The sequence below is a fragment of the Silurus meridionalis genome, chromosome 7 (assembly GCF_014805685.1).
Source record: "Silurus meridionalis isolate SWU-2019-XX chromosome 7, ASM1480568v1, whole genome shotgun sequence".
Taxonomy (NCBI): Eukaryota; Metazoa; Chordata; class Actinopteri; order Siluriformes; family Siluridae; genus Silurus; species Silurus meridionalis.
In genome coordinates, this window is record NC_060890.1 from 10,966,523 (window position 1) to 10,993,710 (window position 27,188).

The following is a 27,188-nucleotide window of genomic DNA, read 5'->3' on the forward strand; positions in this document are numbered from 1 at the left end:
TCTCTATATCTATTTATTTCAGAGTCTACTGTATTTACATACCTAATGGTTATAAAAATGTTCTAGGACATGTTATATTTTTTTTAATACTCTGCATAATGATTGGCACCAAATGAAATGGGTCTAAATGAATTGTATAAAAATAAAACATCATCCATTTTATCCATGTACAGGTCCATTTAATGTTGTGCGTCTTTGTAAAATAGGTTTGCGTTATCAATTTTATTATAGCAGTTGTAAACAGTGATTCTCTATATCCTAACTGTTAATTAGTAAGCTAATAAAAGATGGTTTGCCATGACAAAAAAAAGATACTTATATACTTTATATGTGGGTTCCGTTTGACTTCCACTGTGGTATTTCCCATGAATGTTCCATATGCCTTTCTGACACAGCCTTGCCTTTTCTATAATCTGTTTTCACACTCAACCCATGATAACAAACATCCAAAAGCCATTTAATATAGCATATGCCCCAGCAAACCTTTCCTGCATTAGTCATGCAGAACACTTAGCTTATATATAGGGTTTTGAAGAGGTGCTCACAGCACATTGTCTGCATATCCTGTCTTTAATCAGCATATGCAGAATAAAAGGTAAAGTATTAAGCCTACAAAGTCCTTAACAGCAACTCATTGGTCGGAAAATTAGCAAAAATTATAATTAGCAAATACTGTCAAGCTCTTCCTGCTCTATCCATCCTGGTTCTAGTTTGTTATCAGGTCCATGATTGGCTACATTAGGTGTGGCAGATAACCAAATAATGACTAAGTAATGACTAAAAAAACAACCTAGAAACTTTTGTACACTCAAATACGTGTTAATTTGTGTGTGTGTGTGTGTGTGTGTGTGTGTGTGTGTGTGTGTGTGTGTGTGTGTGTGTGTGTGTGTGCGTGTGCTTATTTAACATCATTAGTATGATTTCACCTTTGTGTAAAAAAAACTAGATATGTTCATTTCCCTCATCTAGCTTTTCCCCAACAGTTCACTGTAGCAGGAGCAAACAAGAAAATATAGGCATTGAAGCTCCTTTTTAATTCTTGATAATAATCTGACCAATGATATTTTAAGGTCATCAAAGCTTAATATTTTGCTATTTTAACTTACCCATGAATGTGGACTGAACAATCTGATCTGAAATAATAAACTGTTCTTGAAACTGGTGGTAGGAGGTAAGTGGTTATAGTTTTTATGTCATATTGCAGTATCTAATATATTTCACTCTTTCTTCTGACATCAAGTGCCTGTGATAGGTAATAGATCTAGGTGATTAAATGTGCTGTATTCACCGCTTTCTGAAACAGAATGACACAATTTTTCAATGATGAGGCAGAAATGTGCATTCAATTTGGACTTGAATTTTATTTCAGTACTATTCATTCTTATTTGTATAGCACTTTTAACAATGACATTGCCCCAAAGCAACTATACAGATATAAATAGGTTTTATACAGATTGTGTACATTTTATAAGTTTAATCCCTTTACGTTTGAGAAAGATACTGGTGACAGAGGCAAGGTAAAACTCACTTAGATGGTAAAAGGAAGAAACCTTGAGAGGAACCAGACCCAAAAAGCAACCTATTCTAATCTGGGTGGCACCATTCATAATAGTTTTATCATTGTTGAGGTGTGCTGTTCAGTCATGGGTGGTGTAAATGCAGAACTGTTCATGCAAACTGCATTTCTAACCCACTGTAGCAGACTATTTATAGTAATTACAGTCTAAGGGTTTGTCAGGTCCAAGACTTGCCACGTTATATCTTCTGTAAGTTCTTGTGAGGAAAAAAAAAAAATTTACATTTTAAATATAGGGTTTGACTACAGTCAGTATAGTCAATTGATTCAGGCTCCTAGTTAATGATTGGAAATTTGGGGGTTAAAGCCCCAGTATCATCAAGCTGCCAATCTTGGGCCCTTGATTAAGACCCTTAACCGAAAGAAGAATTTCACTGTACTGTAATGTAATGTACACGTGACAAATAAAAAGCATGTTTCTTTCTTTTGTTAAGGATGATCTAATGAACATGGAGGTTAGAACCGCCCACTGAGATATGATTGGCTGACGCGTTGGTCTGTAGAAATAAAACGGAGCAGGTGAGGAAAATATTCAAAGCTGCTCGCGCACCGCATCACTTGCGGGAACCTTCGGTGACGAGAAGCTCAGTTTTGAGTTTGTTTACGATCAACACTCTGCTCAGATCACAATGAGTGACCATCGGTACCCTCTGCACGTCCGAATAATCGGCATAATGTGCAAAGGCAACAACAAAGTAAGAAAGTAACTAAGGATAAATGACACCTGTACTGATGACAAGGAATCGCAATGATATTATGCACTTCTGTTTTAGTTGTACATGGCATCTGTGCTGTGGTCGGATCAGACCGAAGTGATTGTCTACAGATCCCTGCGAGACTTCAAGCAACTTCACGTAAGAACCAGTAAATAATCAATTAATTCGTTCACGTCAAATGTCCTAATGACTTTCTAAAACGTTTCTCATCATGACATAAATCTGCATCTAGAAATTTAGTCTAGTTGTCTATATTCTATACGATGGATGAAATCGTTGTAGGTCAGTAAAATTATTATTATTATTATTATTATTATTATTATTATTATTATTATTATTTTATTTAATTTTTTTATTTTAATTTTATTTTTTTTGCATTGTCTTTTTTTTCAGAATCTTTTTATTTAAATTATAATTTTTAGTTTTATAATTGGGAAAATGTTAACATAAAGATCTGTGCTTCATGGGATCACTCATATTTACATTTATTGCATTTGGCAGATGCTTTTATGCAAAATAAATTACAATCAAATTTATTTATATATTTACACAATCGAGTAATTCAGGGTTTAGGGTCTTGCTCACTGCCTAAAAGTGGCATCTTAGTGGTGCTAGGATTTAAACTCAGCTTTTCAGAGTTTAGCGATCAGAAGTCCAACATCTTAAACACGTAGCTACTTTTATTGTACTAGGTATAGCAGCTCAGTGTGTGTAGTGTCTTGTTGTCTATTTGGATTGTAACTAAGCTGTAACTTGATATGCAAAAAAAAAAAAAAAAGATTGTCTGGTGATTATTTTGGTCGTAAAGTCGAATGGTCGTAAGTCGACGACTACCTGTACATTAAATGTCTACAATTTAAAGTATTAACTTTATCTTTGTGTATTAACCCACTTTTACAGAGGCAACTGAAGAAAAAATTTCAAGTGGACAAACCATTTCAACCTCAAGATAGAGTGTTGCCCAGATTTGGAGGTACAGTGGCAACTACTGCTGTGCTAACACTTTATTAATTTTGCAATGGAACAAATCCAAACTACATTTAATCCTTTTTAAAGAGTGCCAATAATTTTCTGTCAGGTTTAGTGATGAAGCTGAGCCTCCAGAGGAAGACTCCAGCTCAGTGTGTTTATCGAGTGAAGGCTCTAGAAAGTTACTGCACTGAGCTGCTTCGTTGTGAGAAGAATGTCTCGCAGTCTTCCGAACTTATTCGTTTCCTTGTTTCCAAGGAAGAAGAGCTGCATCCTGAGTTTGCACGCAACAGGTATCATGCACTTTGACCACCACCATTTTTATCTCTGAGCATTTAGTGCAACATATATTTGCAGTTGAAAGATACAGTAAAGGTTCAAAATAATAATAAATAATAAAACAAATACATTTACAAATGCTTTGACAAAAGGAATACTATGGATAAAATAATTTCTTATACTGTTCTGTTCTATTTTGTTTTTTTCAGCATAATGATTTTTCAGCCAGAAGATGGTCAGCCAAGAGTCCTGAGCAGCAAGCGCCTCAGTGTTGGGAATGTGTCACAGCCATGTATCACCAAACTGTATAGGTGTTTAGCTCCATATGAGACCAAGGACACCAAGAACAGATCATTTAGCGTGACTGTGGGTGAAACTCTGGAAGTTCTCATCAAAGATCAAGCTGGTATTTCTTCTTATGTTTCTATATTTAAGCTATTTAAGCCGATGACTTTGAATTGCCTGTACTTATTTTTCCATCTAAAATTATCAGGATGGTGGCTGGTTGAGAATGAAGAGAAGCGTCTAGCCTGGTTTCCTGCTCCCTACTTGGAGCTGTGTGAGGAGGAAGAAGGAGAGGATGAGCTAGACAGTGCAGGTGGTCAAAGTAAGTAAGTTAAAGTGTTAAATTACATTTATTTGGTGCTATTATATGCCAAAATGCATATGGAAATGCAAAATTGTAAATGTTTTAATTGTAAAATTTTTCTTTGTTTTCCCCCTAGGGGATCTTTACTGTGCTATAAAGACCTATACCTCTGCCAGGAAAGATGAGCTAACAGTGAACATCGGAGCCATAGTGGAGGTTATTCAGAAGTCTGATAATGGCTGGTGGCTAGTTAGGTAAATCAGTTTATATTTTTGGAGATGGTTTACCATTGGAATAAGGATTACATTACAGCACAGTGCTAAAAATTGCATATAGGATATAACTACTGCACAGGATACAGTTTCTGGGACCAGAACTGAACGATATGATATTTCTTTGCTATTTCAGGTACAATGGAAAGGCAGGCTATGTGCCCTCTATATACCTACAGCTATACTCCAACCCTATGATTTGCATGCAGAAAAAATTGAATAGCTCCAACCTAAACTTGTCCACTCTATCTACAGTGCTGTCTCACCCCACACGCAAGTCTCACTTCCATAAGTCCCACTCTCTTGAGGTGCTCTCTGAGCCTCTGGGTCACAGTTCACCAGTTAATTACAATGAATCTGACACCCCTGAATACAGCTTAAGTGATGACACTGACTTTTGCTCCAGCTCCTCTGTTTCTCTGAGGCTGAGCGTGTATGGATCTGAGGGGGAAGATAACTTGAGACAGTCAGGGAAAGATAGTCCAGACAGTCCTGATAGTGTTTTGTCTATGGAGCTTCAAGGCACTACCAAATCAGAAACCAGCAGCCCTTCCAAACTGCACCCACAGGTGCCACCTCGTCCACAAACCCAAGAGATCCTCACTCGCTGTACCACCTACACCCGCAAAGCAGCCCTGGAAACCAAAGCTCGTTTGTTTAAAGGTGCTGAGATTCAGGCACTGTGAAAGCAGAGCAGATTTCATTTTTAAGGAGATGTTTTTGTAAACCTGGACTGTTCTCATGTTGACGCATGACAATTATGTCTGTCTGGTACATCTTATTATCTTTTTACCTTTGCTATGATAATAAACTGTTCATCATGCAGTTATGTCCACTCGTCAGACTGGTTCTATTCTAAAGATTAGAATTATAATTTAATAATAATATGTCTGCCTTTTTACAGTCACTTGGCATGTCATATAATTGGCCTGTGGAAGTGTAAAAGAATATTGTGCAAAATATTGTATAGACTGTTTTCTCATTAGCTATACTTTGTTTTTTAACATTATCTGTATTCCCCATACTCCACAGTACAATGTCTCTGAATAAAATGATCAAATAGATTATATATTATGTTTTAAACAATTATTTTGTTGTATATAACTTAAGAGTGGTATGATACTGATGACCCAGGGTAGTGTTACATTGTGTATACTGTAATTGTTGGCATTTCCCTGTTCATTATCACAAAAATAGAAAATAGACTTACCTTTTGACTATAATTCCTCTCAAAGTTTCTTTTGTCATGTTTTATTTTGCCATTTTCAACTCTGGCTTGCTAAGTGGGGATTTAATTCTGTATCAGAGGGACTTCTACTTTTGAATATCTTTATATTCATAATAAAAAATTATTTATGTCTTTATTGGTTTCTAGAGGTTTCTGGATAACCAAAGTATGCATACAGTCAATAAAGCAATCGTTCTGCATTTAGTGGTATCTTGTAAAATAAATACTATGGAAAAGCACACAATTTCCTGAAAGGCTATTTTTTTGTTAAATCAAACATCTGTACAAGGAAACTGCTTTAATGTTTCCTGTTGTGTTCTCTGTATGTCAGTTCCTGAATGAGAGCTATTAATATTTGGTATGTCATTTAATTTACTTGTTAAAATATGTCTTGTGGCAAATATGTTAATTTCAATAAATAATTGTTTCACAGTAATACCGTAATACAGTAACGATGATAAAATGAGTAAGAGCAAAATGTTAAAACAGAAAACAGAAAAGGGTCAGGCAACAATGCCAGAACCAGAATAACAATACATTGCAAAACATGGCTCTGTAGGTACAAGGGTTGTAAGCTGAGTTTTACTTTACAATAGACAGGTAGTCTTCAGTAACAAGGCTTCAGGTTAACAGACTATACAGTCTGTTAACATCTTACATAGTTACAGAAATTCTATTTAAAATTCTAATTGTTTGCTAATAAAGGATGTTGAAAAGCATTTTAAATGATATGCTCTTGTTTTATTTAAGTCACATATATATTGTACTGTACTATGTTGTATCAATAACCAAAACAATAATAACTTCCAGTAAAACTGAACTGCTGTTTATTTCAGCAGTTGCATCCTCACATTAAGATTTTGCAATCCCCCTAGACAACTCTCAGATCTCATCACCTGTTACTGCACACTACCGTGTGGAAACCATAATTCTCTAGCACCGTTTGGTTGGGTCTGAAACAATGGGGGAACAAGGAAAGCATGTTTTAGGGCACTTTTGACAGCTAAGCTGTTGTAATGTCTTTTTAACAATTATTTAAATGAACACTGTGTTATTTAAAAATGCGTTGTTTTGTGTTTTCTATATTATTCTTTATGCCCAACTGTTCAGATTTGGTATTATTACTCCCTGACCTAGTGAACCAGTGTCAGGGTGAATTTATTGTTAGAGACTTTAAAGCAAGCTGCATGGATAAGGGTGTCTACCAAATGCTGTAAATGTGAAAACAAAACTTGAAATAATAAAATGAAAGTTGAATGAAAATATCACATCTTGATTTCCTTATAGAATGCAGGACATGACCTGAAAATACAATATAAAGCATGTCAAACAAATTAAATGACAACCCTAAATAAATGATATCAATCTTTTTCATTAAAAATGAAACTGTCTTAGTTTTAAGTCAAACATCAACACACTATAAAATAAAACTAATGTTGATAGTTCAATTTAGGAATCATTAAGATGGCTTTGGATTACAGTGAGGATGAGTTTTCTTTTGATTCTAGTCCCTCTCATTTTTTTCCTGTTATTCTTCTAACTTTCTCTAAATATGGTGACGCAGACATTCTAATGAAGACATACTTCCATGCAGCATTTAATTTTGGCCCATTGCCTTCAGTCAAGTTTGATTTTTGCCCCTTTCACAAGAAAGCTGTACAAATAAATGTATTGTACCAATATAATCCAATAAACTATGATTAGGTAAAATAAACAGAAAACTTATACTTGATTAACTTGATAAACAAAACTATGCACTAAATGGTAACTGTACAAATTTCCACGGAACAACCATTTTTTTTTTTTTTTTTAAGATCATTACCATTGCATCCACGAGTCCAACTGTAGAAAACACCACTGTGTTCCACTGCCATTCAGTAACAACAATTTCAAGAGAATAGAGTTCATAATCTGTAGCGCACACAAGCCATTGTAAGCTCAGTGGTTTCCACAGCCTTTGTCCACTAAGTAAAACCTAGATGGCACTAAAATAGGCCTCTGTTGGTTGAGTGTCTAATACCTTCTAGACAAGTGTGGATAGCACATTTAAAACACCGTGCTAGAATGTAAAAGAAAAGAAAAATGTCATCAGGTGTTAGTTGGGCTTGGTAAAGCTCAGTATTGTTGTTTGGCAGCATCTGCTTGGACTTTATGGCGCACAGGACTCTTTAGGATTTATTGTTTTACTGACAGCTGTGACTTTCTACCACAGTGAACTATGGTGAGTTGTGATGTAGTTTTTCTTCGTTGCAATTATATTGTTTTTTTTTTTATTTAAATATTACTTAAGGCTTTGTCAGTAAAAGTAGGACCATGGTGCTATATGCTTGGATAAATGTAAAATATATATCCTTAATTTGGACTAATTTGTATTTAAAATTAATGGCATGGCTTTCATTTTACCAATATGAATAATGCTAAGATAATAATATTGAACCTTTTTTTTAAAAATGTTTTTAATTTACAGTCTATAAACTAATAGTGTTTGTTTGGTTATTATGTTTCATGTCAGAGTGGTGGTTATGAAGTGGATCTTTTTGTGGATCCCCCAGACCATGACCTAATCTGTATCATATGCAAGGGGGTTCTACGCTGCCCTGTGCGTGTGGCATGTAACCATGTCTTTTGCAAGAAGTGCATTTTGCAATGGATGAGGAGGTATGAAATCTACAGATTACATTTATATTAAAAAGAATTTATGCAAAAAGAAGTGTTGCAAATGTTCACATACTGAACAGTGTGTACTGAACTGATTCAGGCAGGAAACATGTCCGTGCTGCAGGAAGCCTATTAGCCAGCGCCTTATGTTTGTCATGTTCAAGCTCAGTAAATCCATTGGTCGTTTGCCAATCAAGGTAAGAATACCATTGGTAAGAATGCCCAGAGAAAACTAATGTAATGATATCTGAATATTATAATGGTAATATCAATCTCAATCAAAAAATGTCATGTTATATTATGTCATGTCATGTTATTATTCTCAGTGTCGAAATGCACAACAGGGTTGCACAGCTACCTTCCAGCTCTCAGAGGAGTACCTCCACAGCTCCACATGCCCCTTTGAGTGGGTGCTGTGCCCACAACAGGGCTGCGAGGCTAGGGTACTGAGAAAGGAAGCACAGGCCCATGCCCTGGTCTGCAGCCACTGGAGGCAGCTGTGTCCGATGGGTTGTGGCACGCTCCTGAGTCGCACTACTCAGACCCAGCACAACTGCTACAAAGAGCTGCAGGAGCGCTATGAGGCCCAGAGACAAAAGCAGAGAACCATTGCCTATGCACTACGCAAAAAAATGCAGCGAATGCAAAGTCGCATGGCCCACATGGCTCAGCAAATTAGCCTGATCTGTGAAAGCCTGGAGCTTAGAGAGAACCTGGAGGAAGAGGAGGAGGGGGAGGAGGAGAGCCCTGGTGAGGGAACCAGTATGAGAAGACACTCCAGAGTCAGTTTAAGCTCCATCACTCCTACGAGCTCTAGCAGCAGCAGCTCCTAAGAAATATGCCCTTTATATGTTTTTATAAGGTGTCTTAATGTGTAAAAAAAACACAATACACAATCAATCATTTCTCCCATTTGTGTAGTTTTATCACTCATGAGTGAATTCTAACAGCTGGCTTACATATAATGCATATGTCACATACTACATCTCTCCACTGAAGTATGTTCAGACCACAGAAACTAGAAATACTCTGTTGAGCATTTCAGGATTTACATAATAAAATATAAAGAAATCATAATTCCAAAAAAATTCCATGTTTAAATTCTTCTAAAAGCAAATAACATATAAAAGCACTATTTTATAGTGCATCCTTCAGTACTGGTACATATAAATCACATTAATTAAAAATAAACATTTCACAGTAAATGCATATACAAATCTCATTAAACAGGGAAGCCATGTTCTGCTTGCAGTGAGTTTATTATAATCGAATCAGAAATGTACAAATGTTTAATCTAGATATACATAGCTAAATACGACCTACGACCTATGCAACTTACGACCATTCGACTTTACGACCACAATCAAGTCGAATGTCGTAAGTTGGATAGGTCGTAGGTCGACGACTACCTGTAAACCAAATGCACAGTGATAATAGTGTTTTCTTAAATGGCCACAGAGGGGCACTACTATAAAGGGAAAGCATGGTTTAGAATCAGGTCTGGTTGGCGCTCAGAGAAGGAGTGTAGGAGGCTCAGGTGCTGATTGGCCCTCAAAGGCTGAGCGCATAAACGGGAGTTTTATGTCATCCATGTTTGGCAACACAAACACTTTCTGTAACACAGTTACAATAAATATATACATATACAACAAAAAGTAATAAATTATAATAAAATATATTAATACCTAGTTAACATCAAAACATCAAATAATCATGGTCATATTTAGAGTAATGCAAAAAAATAAAATAATAATAAAAAATAAATAAATAAAAATACAAAGTAAATGTTTAACCTGAAACTCATCTTGAAGTTTTTTCTCAATCCATTCAGTGACATGACAGAAGTTCATTTCCCGTTCTCCTAATTTAGGCTGAACTCGCAGGTCAAGTTTTGGAGGCACACAAAAACTGTACCTAAAATAGAGGTATAAAAACAATCACAAAAAAAAAATTTAAATAAAAACCAGGAGGTTCATTAACTATTTCTCAATCACCCACTGGCAGGATAAATAAAATTAAATAATAGTCACACTGAACAATTTAGGAGTTAATCAGTGTTTAATTATTTTCAATTTATTTTTAAATACAAATGACCACAGTTGTGTATTGTTTTGTGGACTGTACCATATTCTGTCTGTTGGGGGAGGAGGAATATTGACAGCAAGTTTTCCAGAAAACTCTTTAACCTCAACAGTGAGAACCAGAGGTGTGTTTGACATCTCCTTAATCTTCTTTTTGATGTACTCATTTTCTGTAGCTTTCTGGAAGTATTTGGATTTAGCAATTTTGTCAACAAGTCTCAAAATCCGCCAGCCTGTGCTGCCCCCAGCCAAACTGCTGTAAAGAAGAAATTAGAGTTGTCTGATATCTTCCCTGAGTTAAGCATTAATTTATTTAATTTGGCAGCAGTCATTAAGTGCAGTGGATTAAACACAGCTGTTTCACTGATCTAGAAAGCAGTTTAAATATATAATCCATGCATCACCTTGAAAAAAGCTAATTGGTTTCTATGGATGAAAGAATATATTTGAATATTTTGGTCACCTCTCAGCACTAAGGATTTTCTCTCCCTGAAATTCCTGAGGCTCATTGGATGGAAATTCTTCTTCATCAGATGATCCTGCACTTGAGGATTCCTCATCACTGTCCGCCAGTACAGCAAGTTTGGACCTGGGATTTCTACGGAATTATTTTGTGATGATAGCAGAGGGTTAAAGAAACAGTACTTAAATTCTAAGAACATTACTTGGAAAGTTTATTTTAACTTCTGTTTTGACCAATAAATCTAAGAAAAAAAAAGGAAAAAAAAGTAAACGATATCCTGAAATGATTTATTGCAAATCATAGGCTCTCTAAGTAATATTTTCAAATGTATAAATATTTTGAGTCTAGATAATAATGCAAATCGTACCTTTAAACGTGTTCAGTGCAAACTAACCTTACATGGTAGACCTGAATATCTCGTGCTGCTTCCAGTTCTTCTTTGCCAATTTTTGACAGGTTAATCTTTGTCTCTAATGTCATCTGTAAGGCTCCTTTGTACTCAATGTTCAAGTGAAGCCACAGACCTAAAATAGAGAACACACGATACAGTAATTAAATATTTATACATGATAAGTTTAAAGATAACAAAACAAACGGATTATATTTCTCCAAAACAATTAATCCATGAAGGAAAAATAAATAATTAAATAGTGAAAGCTTAAACAGGGACTTGATGGAGAGGATTAGAGGATTGTGATCGCACAGACTACAAATGACAATCTATTAGAGCAGATTATGAGACCCAATCACATAATGATGAGAGCAATAATTCTGTAAGTGGAATGAAGTGTGATTAGAACAGCAGGACTGTGACACTCAGAATTACATAACTACTGCAGATCATTAAGCAGGGAGAAGCAAAAGTCATACAGACACGTGCACACGTACTGTCTACTGTGTACTGCTCACGTGCAAACACACACACACACACACACACACACACACACACACACACACACACACACACACACACATGCCTGCACTCACATACCTTCTCTTTTGCAGTACATCATCAACTACTACAGATATTTTAATTAATTAAATATATGCACAAATAATCTATGTGACCAAAAGCTAATGGACATTTGTATCACATTTCTATATGTTATTTGAATAGATTGTTAATACAATGTATTTATTTTGCAAAAACCATGCAAGTGGGTTTTTACTATCATATGCATAAGATGTGCAGTTACATTTCAAGCTTGTAGGACACAGTTAACAATAATTCATATCATATTTTAGAAATCATTGATCATCCATAGTAGATGCCTGGTCAGGCACACAGTGATTAAGCTACTAATTTGACTTTATACATTATTTTTGAAGAGAGCTGCATCCATTTAAAAAAAATATCATAGGTATTCAGCTTAGCATGGAACATGGCAGCACATAGACAGTACACATTCCTTTCTCTTTGTGATGGAACTAATATGTTTCTGTATAATTATCTGTTCAGGCTTGTTCACACACCTCTGCCATTGACCTGTGGCTGAAACAAGTCTGTTATCTGAGGCATGCAGGAACCCAAGGAAAGCTCAGTTACAGTGAGTTTATCCATGAAGTAAGGCAACTGTGGAGTAACATAACTTTGTTATTTTTCATAATAATTCGATTAATTTTAATGGGTAAATATTATATTTTGTGGTGTGGGAGTAGTTGGATTGGGGGTGGTTGGTCTTGGTGTTTGTGTCATACTCTTATTTTGCCCAGCTTGCATTGAATCTTGTGAGCTACTTGATCAGACCAGTACTTCTGGCAGAGGAAATCCCAGAAGAGGCGACCGATCAGGGCATTCATCCAGACAGACTGCATTTCTTCCACATGATGAGACACTCTCTAGAGTGAAGATTCAAAATAATAATAATAATTAATTAAATGAAAGGTCAGGCACATTCTTTGCTAGTTTTACAGCAATCGTTTCTTTAATTAAATGAAGCAAAATTACCATGGAACTAATGCTGCCTATTCTCTATACCATATTCCCTGCTCATTTTTTTTGGCTGTTTATGCATAATAATGTTTTTAAATATTGATATCCACTATGCCACTATTAACCTGCCTGATCTGTCTTAACCTACCTGAACTGTCTCAACCTCTTTCTACATCCCTAAATGCTAATGATCTTGACTAAATGGCTAACAACATAGACACTACTAGGCCTTACTAGCACCTTAGACACCGTTGCCCTCATTTAATTAAAAAAGGTTAGAGAAAAAAACACCTGCACCATAAAAGTCATATTCATGCCCTCAAAAGAGCAGTCCGTAATCTGGAAAGAAAATGTAGAAAAACTAAATTAGAGGTTTTCAGAATAGCATACAAAGACAGTATGCTCAGCTACAGACAGGTGCTAAACGCTGCTAGGGCTAAGTACCTGAGCAAACTCATAGAAAATAACCAAACCTATCCAAGGGTTCTTTTTATTACAGTGGCTAAATTAACAACAAATCAGGTATCTAAAAAGCATATTCTATCACAGTTTAGTAGTGAGGACTTTATGAATTTCTTCACTAAAAAATCTTAAGTATTAGAAACACAATTGTGGAGGTCCAACCTGACAGCATCTCGTGATCCAGTCTCACCTAAAGCTCTACAATTACAATTACAATTTTTTCACCAAAAACAATTACAGTATTTTCACCAAAGCCAAATCAACAATATGTCTTTTAAATCCCATTTCGACTAAACTACTAAAACAAGTGTTGCATACAGCTGGTGGGCCTCTTTTCAATATTATTCAATAATTTATCTTTAGAACAAGGCTACATCTCTCTGTTAGTTTTACTAGATCTCAGTGCTGCATTCAACACTATAAATTATAACTTTCTCTTGGATCGCTTACAGAATTACATAGGCATCCAGGGACTGGCATTAAGATGGTTTAAATAATACCTGTCTGATCGTTACCATTTTGTAGATTTAAATGGAGATCTATCCAGGATAATGCAAGTAAATTATGGGGTGCCACAAGGATCAGTTCTAGGACCCTTGCTTTTCACAATATACATGGTTCCCTTGGGAAATATTATTAGAAGGTATGGGATTAGCTTCCACTGTAATGCTGATGATATCAAACTGTATATTTCATCAAAACCAGACGAAACATCTCATTTGACTTGGGTAACTGAGTGTGTAAAAGAATTAAAAGATTGGATGATGCATAACTTTCTTTAATTAATTTCTGATAAGACAGAGACAGAAAATCATAATACACATATTACAATTTCTTTACCTTAGAAATATTGCTAAGCTAAGAAACATGTTGTGTATAACTGATCCAGAGAAGCTTGTCCATGCATTCATGACCTCCAGACTGTTCTATTGTAATGCATTTCTAGGTGGTTGTCCTGAACCATTAATAAACAAGCTACAGTTCTCACAAGAAAATATGACCATATAACCCCAATCTTATCATCCCTACACTGGCTACCTGTTAAGAATTGACTACAAATTATTGCTAATTACATACAAGGCTCTAAATTTGGCTCCCATGTATCTATCCAGTCTTCTTACATACTACAATCCGTCACGCTCCCTGAGATCTCAAAACTCTGGACTTTTAGTAGTTCCTATAATAGCAAAGTCCACTAACAGCAGTAGAGCAGTTTCACTTTTAGCTCCTAAAATTTGGAATAGACTCCCTGACAGTGTTCGGGTCTTAGACACAATCTCCCAGTTTAAGCACAGATTAAAGACGTATCTTTTTAGCAAGACCTACACATAACACATCACATATTATAACCTTGTGCTCCAGTACATCTGATCAAATGCATTTTATCAGCTTGTGCTAATCTCACACTCTGGTACTCATGGTAGTTCTCACTCTTTGGTGTTTTGTATTGTTTTAAGATTTATAACCACACTCTTGATATCATCCAAATAAGGGTGAGTTCCCCTTTTGAGTCTGGTTCCTCTCAAGGTTTCTTCCTAATAACATCTAGGGAGTTTTTCCTTGCTATGGTCGCCCCAGGCTTGCTCATCAGGGAAAAATACACATCATTCACTTAAATTCTTAAATTCTGTAAAGTTGCTTTTGAGACAATGTCCATTGTGAAAAGTGATATAGAAATAAACTTGAACTTGAACTATATTCACTTGAATAAAAAATCAGCATGATTTCTACAGACCTGATTTTTTTTAGAAGGACTCCCTTGCCGGCTGTTATTGCAGAAGCATGGTGAAGATCTGCCCTGGTCTAAAGAGATGAGATCAGACATAGCTGAGATATTCTCAATGCTCCCAGTGACCTGCACTAAACTAGAGGATTTTTCATCTTGCAAAACAGAAACATCTACAATGGGGAGAAAAATTACTGGAATGATTACCAAGAGTGTTAAACAGTTATATAGGAAAATATTGAACTAAATACATAATCACACTGAAATTGACAATTTTTGTATTGTATATTTTTACATGTCAATAAGACATGTATTGCCTTAAGATTCTTTTCTTTCTAGTTTCACTAAGGTTTTTGAATAATTTATGCTAGCATAATGAATAAATAACTAAATACTAAGAATTTTTTACTGAGAATTTTCTGAATTTTTATACTATGACTGCAGCATCAGAGAGGCTAAAGCTCTTACCGGAATCATGCTGGCCCGCATTTCTGTACATGGACGCTGAACAAAGGTAATGAAACCACTCTTCTTTCTCCCTTCCTGTTCTGGCAAAGAGATATAGTGTAGTATTATAATTGGTTTTAGATTGGGATTTGGCTAATTTCTCATTGAAGTGAGGATCCTGTTGATCCTCTGTTAATTGCTCTGCCGTTGCAACAGTGATGCATATGGGATACTTCCTGTTCCACACTCGCTTCTGTGCCAAGGTTGGGGGTGATAGGAACACCTATTGCCAAAATAAAATTTAATGTATTGTACAGTCATAAGAACATGCAGAAAAACAAGATATATTGAGTCAAAAAGGAAGTTATAATAAGTTGTAAAGCACAGACCTTGCTGCCATCCAAGTGAAACCTACGTGAATGGGTAAAGCTTTGATCATAAAAAGGCTCATTGAAGGTAGCCCACGGGGGGATATTGCTGCGGGGATAATCCAATCGAATGCAGTGCTCCTCCAGCGTTAAATATACAGAGTGCATAAGAGATGGGTGGTATGTTTCTGGATCATAGGTGTACATCTCATTAATCCAGCCCTGAAATACAAAACACGATTTCTTTCCTCTTTTATCTCAATATAAAATAATAATCCTTAGTGTTACCACTGCACTATTCCCTGTAGTGTTTAAGTATTTCTCAAACAATTCAGTTAATAAAGGCAACATGTAAAAGAGCTGTCAGTTAATTGTAAAAGCAGCTTCTGGGTCAGACAGGCCGTGGGTGGCTGCTTTTCTGCATCAACCGCTGGTGAACAGTCAGAATCCAAAACAGGTTGATTAAAAATCTGGCAAAAGCTCAGAATGGCAGTGAGACACTAATTGCATATTATGAGGGGCACCAAACTGTGATATAAATTAATATAGCTCCAAGGACTAATGTTCTGGAAGTAGTAAAAAAATAAATACTTAGGTTAAAAAACAAACCATCAACTAACACTTAACCCCAGCAAAACCAAACTGCTGGTCATCCCAGGTGATTTATTTCCAGGTCAAAATCTCAGAATAACTCTTCATAGCTCTCTACTCTCCCCTTCAGCCACAGTTTGCAACCTTGTGGTAACTATGGACAATTAACTCTCCTTCTCTTCACATGTTGCTAATATGGATAGTTCTTGTCGGTTTTTAACTAGGATTCAACTAGGTCTGTACACACAGGCTGCTCACATGTTTGTTCAGCACCTTCTTACCTCAGAGACCTCATCACTCCTCGCACTGCACCACGCTGCCTGAGATCCTCCAGCACTGCTCGACTGGTACCACTTTCTCTCAGGGTAAGAGGTAAATATACTTCAAGACTCTTCTCTGTTCTTGCACCAAGGTGGTGAAATGAACTTACCCTAGATGTCCGAACAATGAAGTCCCTGGCTATCTTTCAGCAACAGATGAAGACCCCTCTTCCTAAAACACTTAATCTAACACTTCCCAGGTTTGCTTTGTTTTAAAAAAAAAAATCCTCTGAGTTGTATGCTGATTTATCTTAGGTTTGTAATCTAGCGTACCAGTGAAGATTTATTTGACAGAGACTCAAAACACTTTTTTTAATCAAATTACCTTAAGTGTGTTCTTTTTGCTCTCACCCTGAATCCAGTCATGTTTCTTCTGATTAAAACTGTCTGAAGGAACAGAATAACGATGTTTAGTCAATCCTAATCGGATGAGGAGTAGCCCCAGCATGAAGCCAAATGCTATTCCCACAAATATTCCAGACCAATAAGAGGACAAAGGTAAGATGAAATAGCAGTATAACAAAACAGCAGCACAGCTGAGACTCATCCCTGGGACTGGAGAACAGGGCTGCTCTGATATGTCCTTAGGTGCTGGGTGGCTTTTATTTTTTGCCATTACATCATGTACAGCATCTTCATATGTGCAGTCCTCCACAGGGTCTTCACCCTCCAGTTTGTTTAAGTGACTGTTGGAATGGCAGGATCTGCAGTGAATACATTTTATACATGGTCTCACATGCTGGTTCAACTTGGCCAGTCCCTCACATTCTACTTTTATAGTCTCGAACCCAGAAAGCTCACCACTTGATTTCTCAAGCCATTTAGAATAGGTAAAATCATTGGAACCTGTGCTCCTTTGGTGCTTAAGCATGTCCGTGCTGTCCTCACCTATGATTTTACTAAACACACTAAGAGGCTCATGCATGGCTTCAGTGAGTTTCCGACGGGTGTCTTCTAGCTCCATTTTAAAAAAGCCTGCTTTGGCTTCAGTTGGGTAGAGATTGACAGGAGATGGAGGAGCAGTGCGAGACTCTCCAATACGGCCTTTAGACTGAATCAGCTGGGTCCACAAGTGCAGGCTGAGCTTAGAGTCTGACTTGGATTGGGACACCTCAGGACTGCTGTAAGAAAGTTCAGTGGAGATAGACTTCACTAAGCTGATTAAAGGTCTGGGCTTAAGTGATGAAGTGTCTTTTAGCTGCAACTCAGTAGAAATAGATTTCACCAGGCTAGCCAGAGGCTGGTGGGAGAGAGAAAGGGAACTCAGACTGGAGGTTGAGCAGTCCCTAAGTAAGCCTGGTGAAGAAGGGGACAGGGAAACATGAAACAATGGAGAGTGGAGCGCCCACTCTTTGTCTTTTTCGGTCTTCATGTCATTAGAGGATGACTTGGACTTATGTAGTTTCTGGTTATTCCTGTCTAGTGTGACTATAAGATCACTTTCTTCGAGACTGTCCCTTTCACCTTTTGTGCCTGTTAGCTGGATGACAATGCCACTCATGCTCAAATCATACTGTTCTGTCTGCAGAGTTGGGTCCTCAATCTCAGTGGATGGCTTCTGGCTTAGTTCATTTCCTGCCATGCTTCTTATCTCTGTGTGCAACACACAAAGCATCTTCAAGTCAGCAGAAAAAAATGACAGACCATTAGATACTTTGCTTTATAAATATGGCATACCAGCATGTTTTTCTTTGTTTAAATAAGCATTGGAAAAGATTGTCTGGCACTAGGTTATTATTTTCCATTTTCTGTTTTAATATAAAGCATTGAATGGTTTCTCTGTCAGAGTCAAGTCCCTATAAACTGCTTGGTTGCACAAAAAAAGAAATAAGGCAAGTCACTCTGCATAAGGGCATCTGCCAAACAACATAAACATTAAGTTTCACATAAACATACAAAAAGGATTTTAACTGTTGTAAAATATGGGATGTCCTTGCTGTATAATTACACTTGATCCTCAAAATATATTAAATTGTCAACTATGTCAATATATATTTATATATAAAAACATAAAGTACAGTAGCAGCATTAATGTATTTCAGCAGATTAATAGGACATGATTTAATACATCCTGAGTGCTTAGGTTTACTTAAGGTCCACTGCTTTATGCTTGAAATACATGCATGTCCCATAAAGTACTCATTATATTTTGCCCCAAAGGCTTGTTGATACATTTCAAACTAATGAAAACCCAACAAAGTGATGTATGACAGTGACATTGTGTTTTCTAGTGCTGTTGGGAAAAGTTGTGTAAGGAATTTTTAGCAGATTTCTAATGGGTTAGGGTTAGGGTTTATCAGACCATCTATCAGGAAGATAGACTAGAAGGTGAACTTGTAATAATATTAGGGATCCCCTGTAATTTTGTTTCAGTTCACTTATTGAATCACACTGAAGATATTAGTGCAGTTGTGCGTTTCAGTGATAACCTGCCCAGAAACTTTGCCTTAAAAAAGATTACAGGTAAACTGGACACACCTGCCACATCACATTTCTGACCACATTATAGGTTGCATTGCACAGTCAAAAAGCATTAACACATGAAAATTATTTATAAGCAACATCATAAGCATAAATCCAAATTTCCTTTCAGGTTTGGGAATGCCTCACATTGTTCACGGTCCGAATCACGTGTAAAATCTGGCCGATAGGCAGTCGTGACGTCATTGGCGGGCGACGTTGCGCAAACCAGGAAGTTTTTGTTGTTCAGGTAAACGCTTTGTGTGTGAATCTGGCAGCATGGCTAAAAAGCAAAAATACTTTTCCATGTGTGTCCCAATCCTAGATCTGCGCTCTTTGAACCGCTCACTCAAGATGCTTACTCTCAAGGAGATCGTGTCTCAGATCAAGTCCAAGGACTGGTTTGTCATGGTAGATCTAAGGGACGCCTATTTCCACATAGCCATTCTTCCTTCTCACAGGAGTTTCCTAAGGTTTGCTTTCGGGGCGAGGCTTATGAATGTTGAGTCTTCCTGTTCGGCCTTGCACTTACCTTCGCCAAGTGCATGAATGCGACTATAGCCGCAACGGCTTCCGGGCATCCGCATTCTAAACTATGTTGATGATTGGTTTGTATTAGCTCGATCAGAGCTTTAGGGGGTCAGAGATGTCATTCCCGCCCACATGATGGAATTGGGGTTAAGATTAAACGCAAAGAAGAGTGTGGTTTCTCCAGTACAGAGAAGGCCTCTGAGGGGGGGCAGTTCTTAGCAGCTGGTCTCTCTACAGAGGTAGTAGAGACCATTCTCCATTCCAGAGCTCCCTCCACGAGGAGTTTAAATGGCATCTTTTCACCACGTGGTGTGAGCACCACCAGTTGGACCCAGTTAACTGCCCGGTTGGTTCAGTTCTGGAGTTCCTGCAGGAACAGTTTGCAGCAGGGTTGGCTCTATCAACCCTGAAGGTTTACGGTATTGTGGCTTATTGGACCCCGCGAGCGGAGGCTGAGGCCCAGGACAAGACCCAGAGTGCCTGTGTGGGACTTGGCAGCTCTATCTGAGCCCCCCTTCGAGCCCTTGGCTGAGGTGACCCTTAGGTATTTGTCAGTTAAGACCACCTTTCTCCTGGCAATCTCCTCCCTTAAGAGGGTTGTGGACCTACAGGCTCTCTCTGTGGCCCCGTCTCTCCTGGAGTTTCGCCCCTGGCATGGCCAGTGTTATCCTTTACCCTAAACCAGGGTATTTTTTGCGCGACGTCACCCGCCAATGACGTCACGACTGCCCATTGGGCAGATTTTACACGTGATTTAGAGCGTGAATAACGCGAGGCATTCCCAAAAAAGTGTTTTCGACTGCAGCTCTCATTCCCTTCAGGGAACTAGGGTTACATCTGTAACCTAGTGACGATATTTCTTAGAAGAGAAATACAAAGTAAAGTAGAAGTAAAATCTATTTTTTTTTGTTTGTTTGTTTTTTTTACAAAAACCATCGACCTAATAACTTCAGGGCTAAACCCAGCAATTCTCTTTGAGAATCTCAGTATTTTCCTGTCCGCTTTTTATCTTTGTTAAAGATTATTCCAATATCACATGGATGCGTTTGTGATCAGGACTTCCATAAACAGGGAAGCCATCCACTTCTTGTGCATTTAATATTAGAAAAAGACTGATCAGCTATTAGAAAATAAGTAACAGTGATTTCATCTGATTAAGTCGATATCGATATCTTTAATAAAGAGAAGGAGACTCACCCAGCTGTGATTGTTCTTTTACTTCAGCACAGAGCTCGGTTACGCGCTCATGTTTTCGCTTCCTAAACACTGTTCATCTTCCTCTGAAACACACCTTCAGTAAAAGGACCTTCAGCAAATTTTCGAAAATCTAAATATAACCATGGTTTGAACTGTTGAGAAATTATTATTATGGCAATCACACACAAAGCTTCAATGCAAAAAAAACTTCAATGCACGTCTGATTTAGCATTTGTATAAAAAAAAAAAAAGAACGAAAAAAAAGATAGATACATAGTATGTCTAAAGCGGAGGCAGTCAAACAGCCGAGCTGAACATCCCTTTGTTTTAGCCTCTGTCCAGATGTGAACTGACGAGCAGCAGGATGATTATAGACTGTAGGGATACAGATCACTTTAATCCCGATTAAGTAATGCAGCTCCGACATACGCACTCTTACAACACGTTGCACAGCATTTAAGACATTTGGGATTTGCACATTAATCAATATTAAAACAAAGAAATTAAGATTATGTCAGCCAAAAGTACCGAAATATCTGAAAAATTCAAGAGGGATTTAGTATTCTGTATAATGTTATTTGCATGTTGCTTTCAAAGAGTGATGGCATTCAGTCAAAAATATAGATTGATGGGCACCCGAGGTTCATTGATGTGACTTGATTACTGAATGTTATCTAATATTGTCTGAGCTCACAAAAAACTTACAGTAGCACAAATTGCTGAAAAGTAAATTCTGCTATGATAGAATATATGTGTCAAAACATACAGTTCATCATAGCTTCATCATCGAAGCTGTATAATCTCACATCTGTCAAATTTTGCCTGATTTCCACCACCAAAGCACTACATTATCAAACTGGACCAAGGGGCAAAAGAAGAATGTAGCCCAGTAATGAATCACATGTTCTTTTACAGTATGTGGACAGTGCTTGTGCATTGCTTAGTAAGTAAAGAGATGACAGTAGGATGCACTATGGAGCAAAATAGGAAAGCTGATGGTCTGGGAAACGTTCTATTTTTAAATCTTATGCCCTGGTATTCATGTAGATCAGGGGCCACCAACATGGTAAATTGAGCAAATTTGTTATTTCAGATCAAACTGAAAACTGTGTGTATCAAACTGGTAGCTCTTCACATTAAACGGTACCCAAGAAGTAGCTCTCAGTTTCAAAAAGGTTGGTGACCCCTGATGTAGATGATGCTTTGAAAACATATCACTTACATAAACATTGTTGCAGACAACGGACACCCGTTCATGGCAGCACATTTTCAATTGTCAGTGGTGAGAGGACACTGTGCCCTGGAGACATTGCAAAAATAGTCTGGGAATAGTTTGATTCAAGTGGGTGACTGTTACATTTCCTAGATTTTAAACTGATTGAAAATTTTTGATATGTGCTGGACATACAAGGGAGTATATTTCATAGTGACATGTTGTTTCAGATAATTTAGTTGAGCTTGGATGTTTTCTGAATAAAAGGGCTTCTGTCTGGTAAGGTTTTGACATTACAGCTATCAAAACTCTATGTACACTCTCCTATGTGTACAAAGCAGTAACTAGTAAAAGTAGAGAAACTGGACTTGGATGGCTGCTGAAAGGTGATCAGTACAAACTGCGATTCACAACATTTTACTACTGTGTGCAGAAGGTGAGACCATGGATATGAGGGTATGCCACTAAATCCTGTAATACATACAAATATTATAAGTCTATGTTATTAACCTGACTAATTTAACTATTATTTTTATAAATGCCTATAATATCCATGATCTCTTAGCCTTTCTGGCTGTCTGAATAATAAGACTGGAAATTAGATTTTCCATGTCACCATATAATTTTACATGTTTATTTTGATAATAATTATTCTAAATAATTAGTAAATGTATATATTTTAATAAGTAATTTTTGAAATGTCATGTGGGCTGGATGGTGTTGTATACATATGGAACATCCTGACCAGCAACTACAAAATTAGGAACAAGACTAACTGTAGCTTTGCAGATGTAACACTATCTAACACCAGGGACATGCTCACTGTAGATGGGTTTAGGAGATTCATTATGAAAAGGAAAGTGCGAAAAACTAACTATATGCTTGTTTTAATAATAATGATAACAATACATTTTATGAATTGTCACTTAAAACACAGTCAAAACACATACAACAATTAACAAAAATTTGAAATAATAAGACACCATACATCCAATAAGAAGAACATATAGAGTATAACTGATATGTCTGCCTACAAAGATGTTTTCAATTTATATTTAAAAGAAGAAAAAGTGTCACGGAATTTTGACTCCGAGAAAGGTAAATAAAAAAATGTCTGTCACACCTGGGGATAATTTTCTTTTGACTGCCTCAAAGAACGGCTCCCTCCTCATCAGAATATCATGGATCATAGCAGACAAAAGCTCAAGATGGTGAAAGAATTTGATTATACTCAGGAGATCCTCTGTTTATCTTGGGTTAGGGCTAACATTTTAAATGCTGAACACCACAATAAATTGCTATGTTTATTCATTCAGAATACAAGTACACAAGGCCCTTCACTATGGCAGGCTCTTGCTCCATGAAGGGAAACACCACTGCAAAATTACAGATTAGTAAAGAATTAATGGTGATAATCTGGGCTGATTGAGTGATTTTAGACAGCCATATTATTTTAATCTGAAGATAACTTAAATCCACTTGTCTCTGACATTTATAATGTGTTCTTAAATAACATGTGAAAAAGGAGTACAAAGTTATATTTACAAAGTTATATAAAGTTATATATTTGTTTTAAACACAAAATTGTGCCTTAAACTGTAAACCAGCTATTAGACTGTATGGTAGATGATAATATGCTGACATATTTTTTTCTTTGGGTTTTTTTTTTAGAGTGATAAAATAATAGCAGGGTTTAATAATGTTCTATTGGTAAATATTGTTATTGGTTAATATATTAATTCTATGGCAAATAATAACAAATATATATAGTCACAAATGGTGATCTTGCGAAGCACCCTTTATAAATAGAATTGCCAATGGCTGGTTCTTACAAAGTTGCATAGATTTCTAAATCAACCATTAATGAAAAAACTGTTGAAGTTTTGTAAATTTAAAGCATAAATTTGACATTTTGCCTTTCATGTGTCTTGTACTGAGGAGAGACTCCTGTATAGTCACTGCCATTAATCCCAGATTTGTGAATCGTGGTAGTGAAGGATGACCTTCTGATAGTTTCTCTCACCCCCACACTTAATCTCTGGAGCTCAATCAGGTTGGCCATTAAGTTGTTGGTCACCACTCTACCCAGTCCCCATCCCCCCAACTGCACAGCTTTAGGAAGCTCTAGGAAGAGTCCTGAAGAGACCATTTAAGATTTAAGAATCATGTGTACTGCGCTTTGGGAATTTTCACTGCAGCAGGACATTTTATGTAGCCTTCCTCAGATGTGTGTCTCACTGAGCTCTGACCACATTGCTTGCCATTTTCTGTTAGACTTTAAAGCAGGAGGTTTGAATATCAGCATGCTTATATCAACATGATATTTAAAGTTTATCTTTTTTTATTTAAATAAAGTTTATTATGATTATTTATGTTTTTTGATTTGTCGTTATAAATTAAGAAGGGTTAATTGATGTGAAAATAATATTTAAAGCATTTTTACAAAAGGCAACAACATGAAAAAAAACGTATATATTATATTATAAAAGTTTTATATATACTTTCTGAATACAACCGTTAAAGAAAGAATGTGTTGGTATAAAGAACAGTAACAAAATGAGAAGAAAAAGCTTTAGAAACTACATTGGTATGTATTGCAGTTTAAGATAAAGAAAGTCAGAAAAGTTATTTCAAAACATTGTTACACAATATAACATTACACAAATAAACATTAAGAATATATAAAAAATAAGGCATTAAAATACAACTAGCATGAATTAAGATGACAGCAGACACACTGAAAAATAACAGAGGCATCTCTTTAAAGCAACTTCCTATCCTCAATAGTCTTGTGCCTGCTTCACTCTTTGAAACTGTACTGTATAAGGAGGCAAATTAAATCTGTTCAGGTCCAGGTAAAGGATTGTGGAGTACAGAATTAAATTTTTAAGTGCTGTCCGAAGTACAGTATTTTTATTTAAATTGTGTTGTAACTAGCCTTTGTACCTGACTGTGTACTAAATCAGGTAAACTCAACTGCAGAAATGATTGAAAGTACATGTGCCGTAGGTGGCACTGAAACGGGGACTCCTTATTTAGGAATTCTTATAACTCCACCCACTCACCCATATCTCCTCCGCAGACCTTGCCATCTGTTTTAATTGTCAGTGACACATGCTGTGGGTCAAAAATAGCAAGCACTCTTAAACTAGAAACTTCTCGCGGTTATTGGAGAGCACTGTAGAAGTATTTGTCTGCCCCAAGGCCATGTAGTCAACCAGGATTTAAATATTTACATGTTTCAGATTGAAGGCAAGTATGCTTAAGTAATCGTTTATGTAATTTATGTAAAACTGCCATTTGTTAAGTTTAAATTTAAAGTCTTCATTAAATGGCTGCAATTTTGGGGCAGTTTATGGAGTTTCACTCTGTTCATGGTACCAATGTCCAACTGGACTGCTGTGGGACTAGGGCCATTAGAGTTGAAAGTTTTGCTAATGGAATCTGCTTTAGTAAACATCCTTTAAATCCCGGAGAGATTTTCCTGGTGGAGATCGAGGACAAGGAGATAGGCTGGTGTGGTCATCTCAGGATTGGACTAACTGCAAATGATCCTCAAAAGTTGGAGACAGTTCCTGAGTATTCGTTGCCTGACCTAGTGGACCAGGGAGGAAGCTGGGTGTTTGCCATAACTAGGAACCACAACAAGGTTATTGAGGATGAGGCCCAAGAAGCAGATGGTAGGCAAGCTGATAGAAATGAAGGCAATATTTTAAAAACTTTTTTCACTGAAAGTCACTTACATATAGAGAGTGTGTGCATACCGAAGGACAAGTTGGTGGGAAGGAGTCGGCCTGGCCAGTTTAGTCACATCCTGGATGATCTTTATAAAATTAATGCTTTGCCTCCTACTGCCAGACGCAGTCGGATTGGAGTTTTGTATGTTCCAAAAAGCCAAGGTTTTGCTGACATGCATATTGTCATCAATGGTGAAGACATGGGTGCCTCTGCCAAAGGAATTCCCACCAGTCAGCCACTCTATGCCGTTGTGGATTTATTCGCTGCTACTAAAAGTGTCCGAATTGTACAAGTGGAATATGGCCGTAAGTTTACAAAAAATATATGCAGCATAATGAAGTAGATTTAATTGTGAAAATTGTTTAAAAAGTGGTAAAGTGGATATATTTGATTAATATTGATAGGAATTTCTGTTTTCACACAACACACACACACACACACACACACACACACACACACAGAGACATAAACCAAAATGCAAGTATACTTTTTTTCTCTGATTCTCTTTGTTCTAGTTCCCTCACTGCAGACACTTTGTCGGAAGACTATTCAGAAGCACATCATTCACAGAATGGCATTGGACTTGTTGGATCTCCCAGAGATGCTAAAACAGTACTGTAAATTTGAGTAACAAAGTCAATTGGAAAGCTCTGACAGCTAAATGCACACTCTGAACCAGAAAGTTGGATTATAACACCTGTTGGACAGATGTATTAAACAAATAGCAAACAATATATGTGTGCAATAAATCATTTATCAACCACTTTAATCCTTCTACGTTCATCTTGAATGAAGTGATGTCTAGGTGGGGAACATTCAAAATATTCCCTGTGGGGAATATTTTAATCTTTTCTTAAAATATTTCAAAACATGCATTTTGTAAAAGAATGTAATTATACGAAACATGTAAAATTAAATTAAATTTAGAACATAAACACTGTATTTGTGTTGAAATGTTATACTCCTGAATTTACATGCCAGGATTCCTCTTTAGGGTAGGATGGGAACATACAGGTATTACAACACATAACATCTCTCAAATGTAATTAAATATGTATTTTAAAAAAACAAATTGTAACTTTTAGCAGTTGTTTAGACTATTTTAAATTACATGTTAAAACAAACAAAAAAAATTAAGATAAGTATTTAAATATTATTTCAGCGCAACTTCCCACCACAAATGAAGAAAGACCCAATACACTGACGACTGTAGACATATTTTGCATCAAACAAGCTTTTACATTCTATATGATATAGGATACATTTCTTGAAAAGAGGCTTTGTAGTTTACATTTCAACCAAGATTTAAGTTTTTTTTTTTTATTGTTGATCATGTTCAATAGAAATACACTGCCATCTACAGGACATGTA

General features: G+C 36.7%; 4 protein-coding genes across 5 annotated transcripts; 3 read left to right on the top strand and 1 right to left on the bottom strand.

Annotated features, from left to right (window-relative positions):
* Positions 1–2,026: 2,026 nt before the first annotated feature.
* noxo1b (NADPH oxidase organizer 1b) lies at positions 2,027–5,765 on the top strand. Its single transcript, XM_046854300.1, has 8 exons — positions 2,027–2,271; positions 2,350–2,430; positions 3,193–3,265; positions 3,371–3,554; positions 3,750–3,946; positions 4,034–4,147; positions 4,266–4,383; positions 4,538–5,765. Exons 1-8 carry the CDS (start codon positions 2,206–2,208, stop codon positions 5,085–5,087), a joined length of 1,383 nt encoding a protein of 460 aa, XP_046710256.1. The 5' UTR covers positions 2,027–2,205; the 3' UTR covers positions 5,088–5,765.
* A 2,177-nt stretch (positions 5,766–7,942) lies between these two features.
* Positions 7,943–9,120, top strand: rnf151 (ring finger protein 151). The gene is made up of 4 exons (XM_046853901.1): positions 7,943–7,966; positions 8,112–8,287; positions 8,388–8,484; positions 8,614–9,120. Exons 1-4 carry the CDS (start codon positions 7,943–7,945, stop codon positions 9,118–9,120), a joined length of 804 nt encoding a protein of 267 aa, XP_046709857.1.
* Positions 9,121–9,667: 547 nt separating this feature from the next.
* Positions 9,668–21,191, bottom strand: tex2l (testis expressed 2, like). 2 transcript variants are annotated; one of them, XM_046854231.1, is made up of 12 exons: positions 20,867–21,191; positions 17,004–18,271; positions 15,789–15,989; positions 15,421–15,682; positions 14,962–15,029; positions 12,530–12,670; positions 12,305–12,404; positions 11,226–11,355; positions 10,832–10,966; positions 10,412–10,624; positions 10,081–10,201; positions 9,668–9,900 (listed from the first exon to the last, which is right to left on the bottom strand). In XM_046854231.1, the coding sequence occupies exons 2-12, from the start codon at positions 18,258–18,260 to the stop codon at positions 9,799–9,801; spliced, it is 2,730 nt and encodes a 909-aa protein (XP_046710187.1). In that variant the 5' UTR covers positions 18,261–18,271; positions 20,867–21,191; the 3' UTR covers positions 9,668–9,798. The 2 variants fall into 2 exon arrangements, with proteins under 2 accessions (XP_046710187.1, XP_046710186.1); XM_046854230.1 differs by having other exon boundaries at positions 14,962–15,125.
* A 3,987-nt stretch (positions 21,192–25,178) lies between these two features.
* Positions 25,179–26,586, top strand: neurl2 (neuralized E3 ubiquitin protein ligase 2). The gene is made up of 2 exons (XM_046853477.1): positions 25,179–26,122; positions 26,333–26,586. The coding sequence occupies exons 1-2, from the start codon at positions 25,411–25,413 to the stop codon at positions 26,446–26,448; spliced, it is 828 nt and encodes a 275-aa protein (XP_046709433.1). The 5' UTR covers positions 25,179–25,410; the 3' UTR covers positions 26,449–26,586.
* The last annotated feature ends 602 nt before the right edge of the window (positions 26,587–27,188 follow it).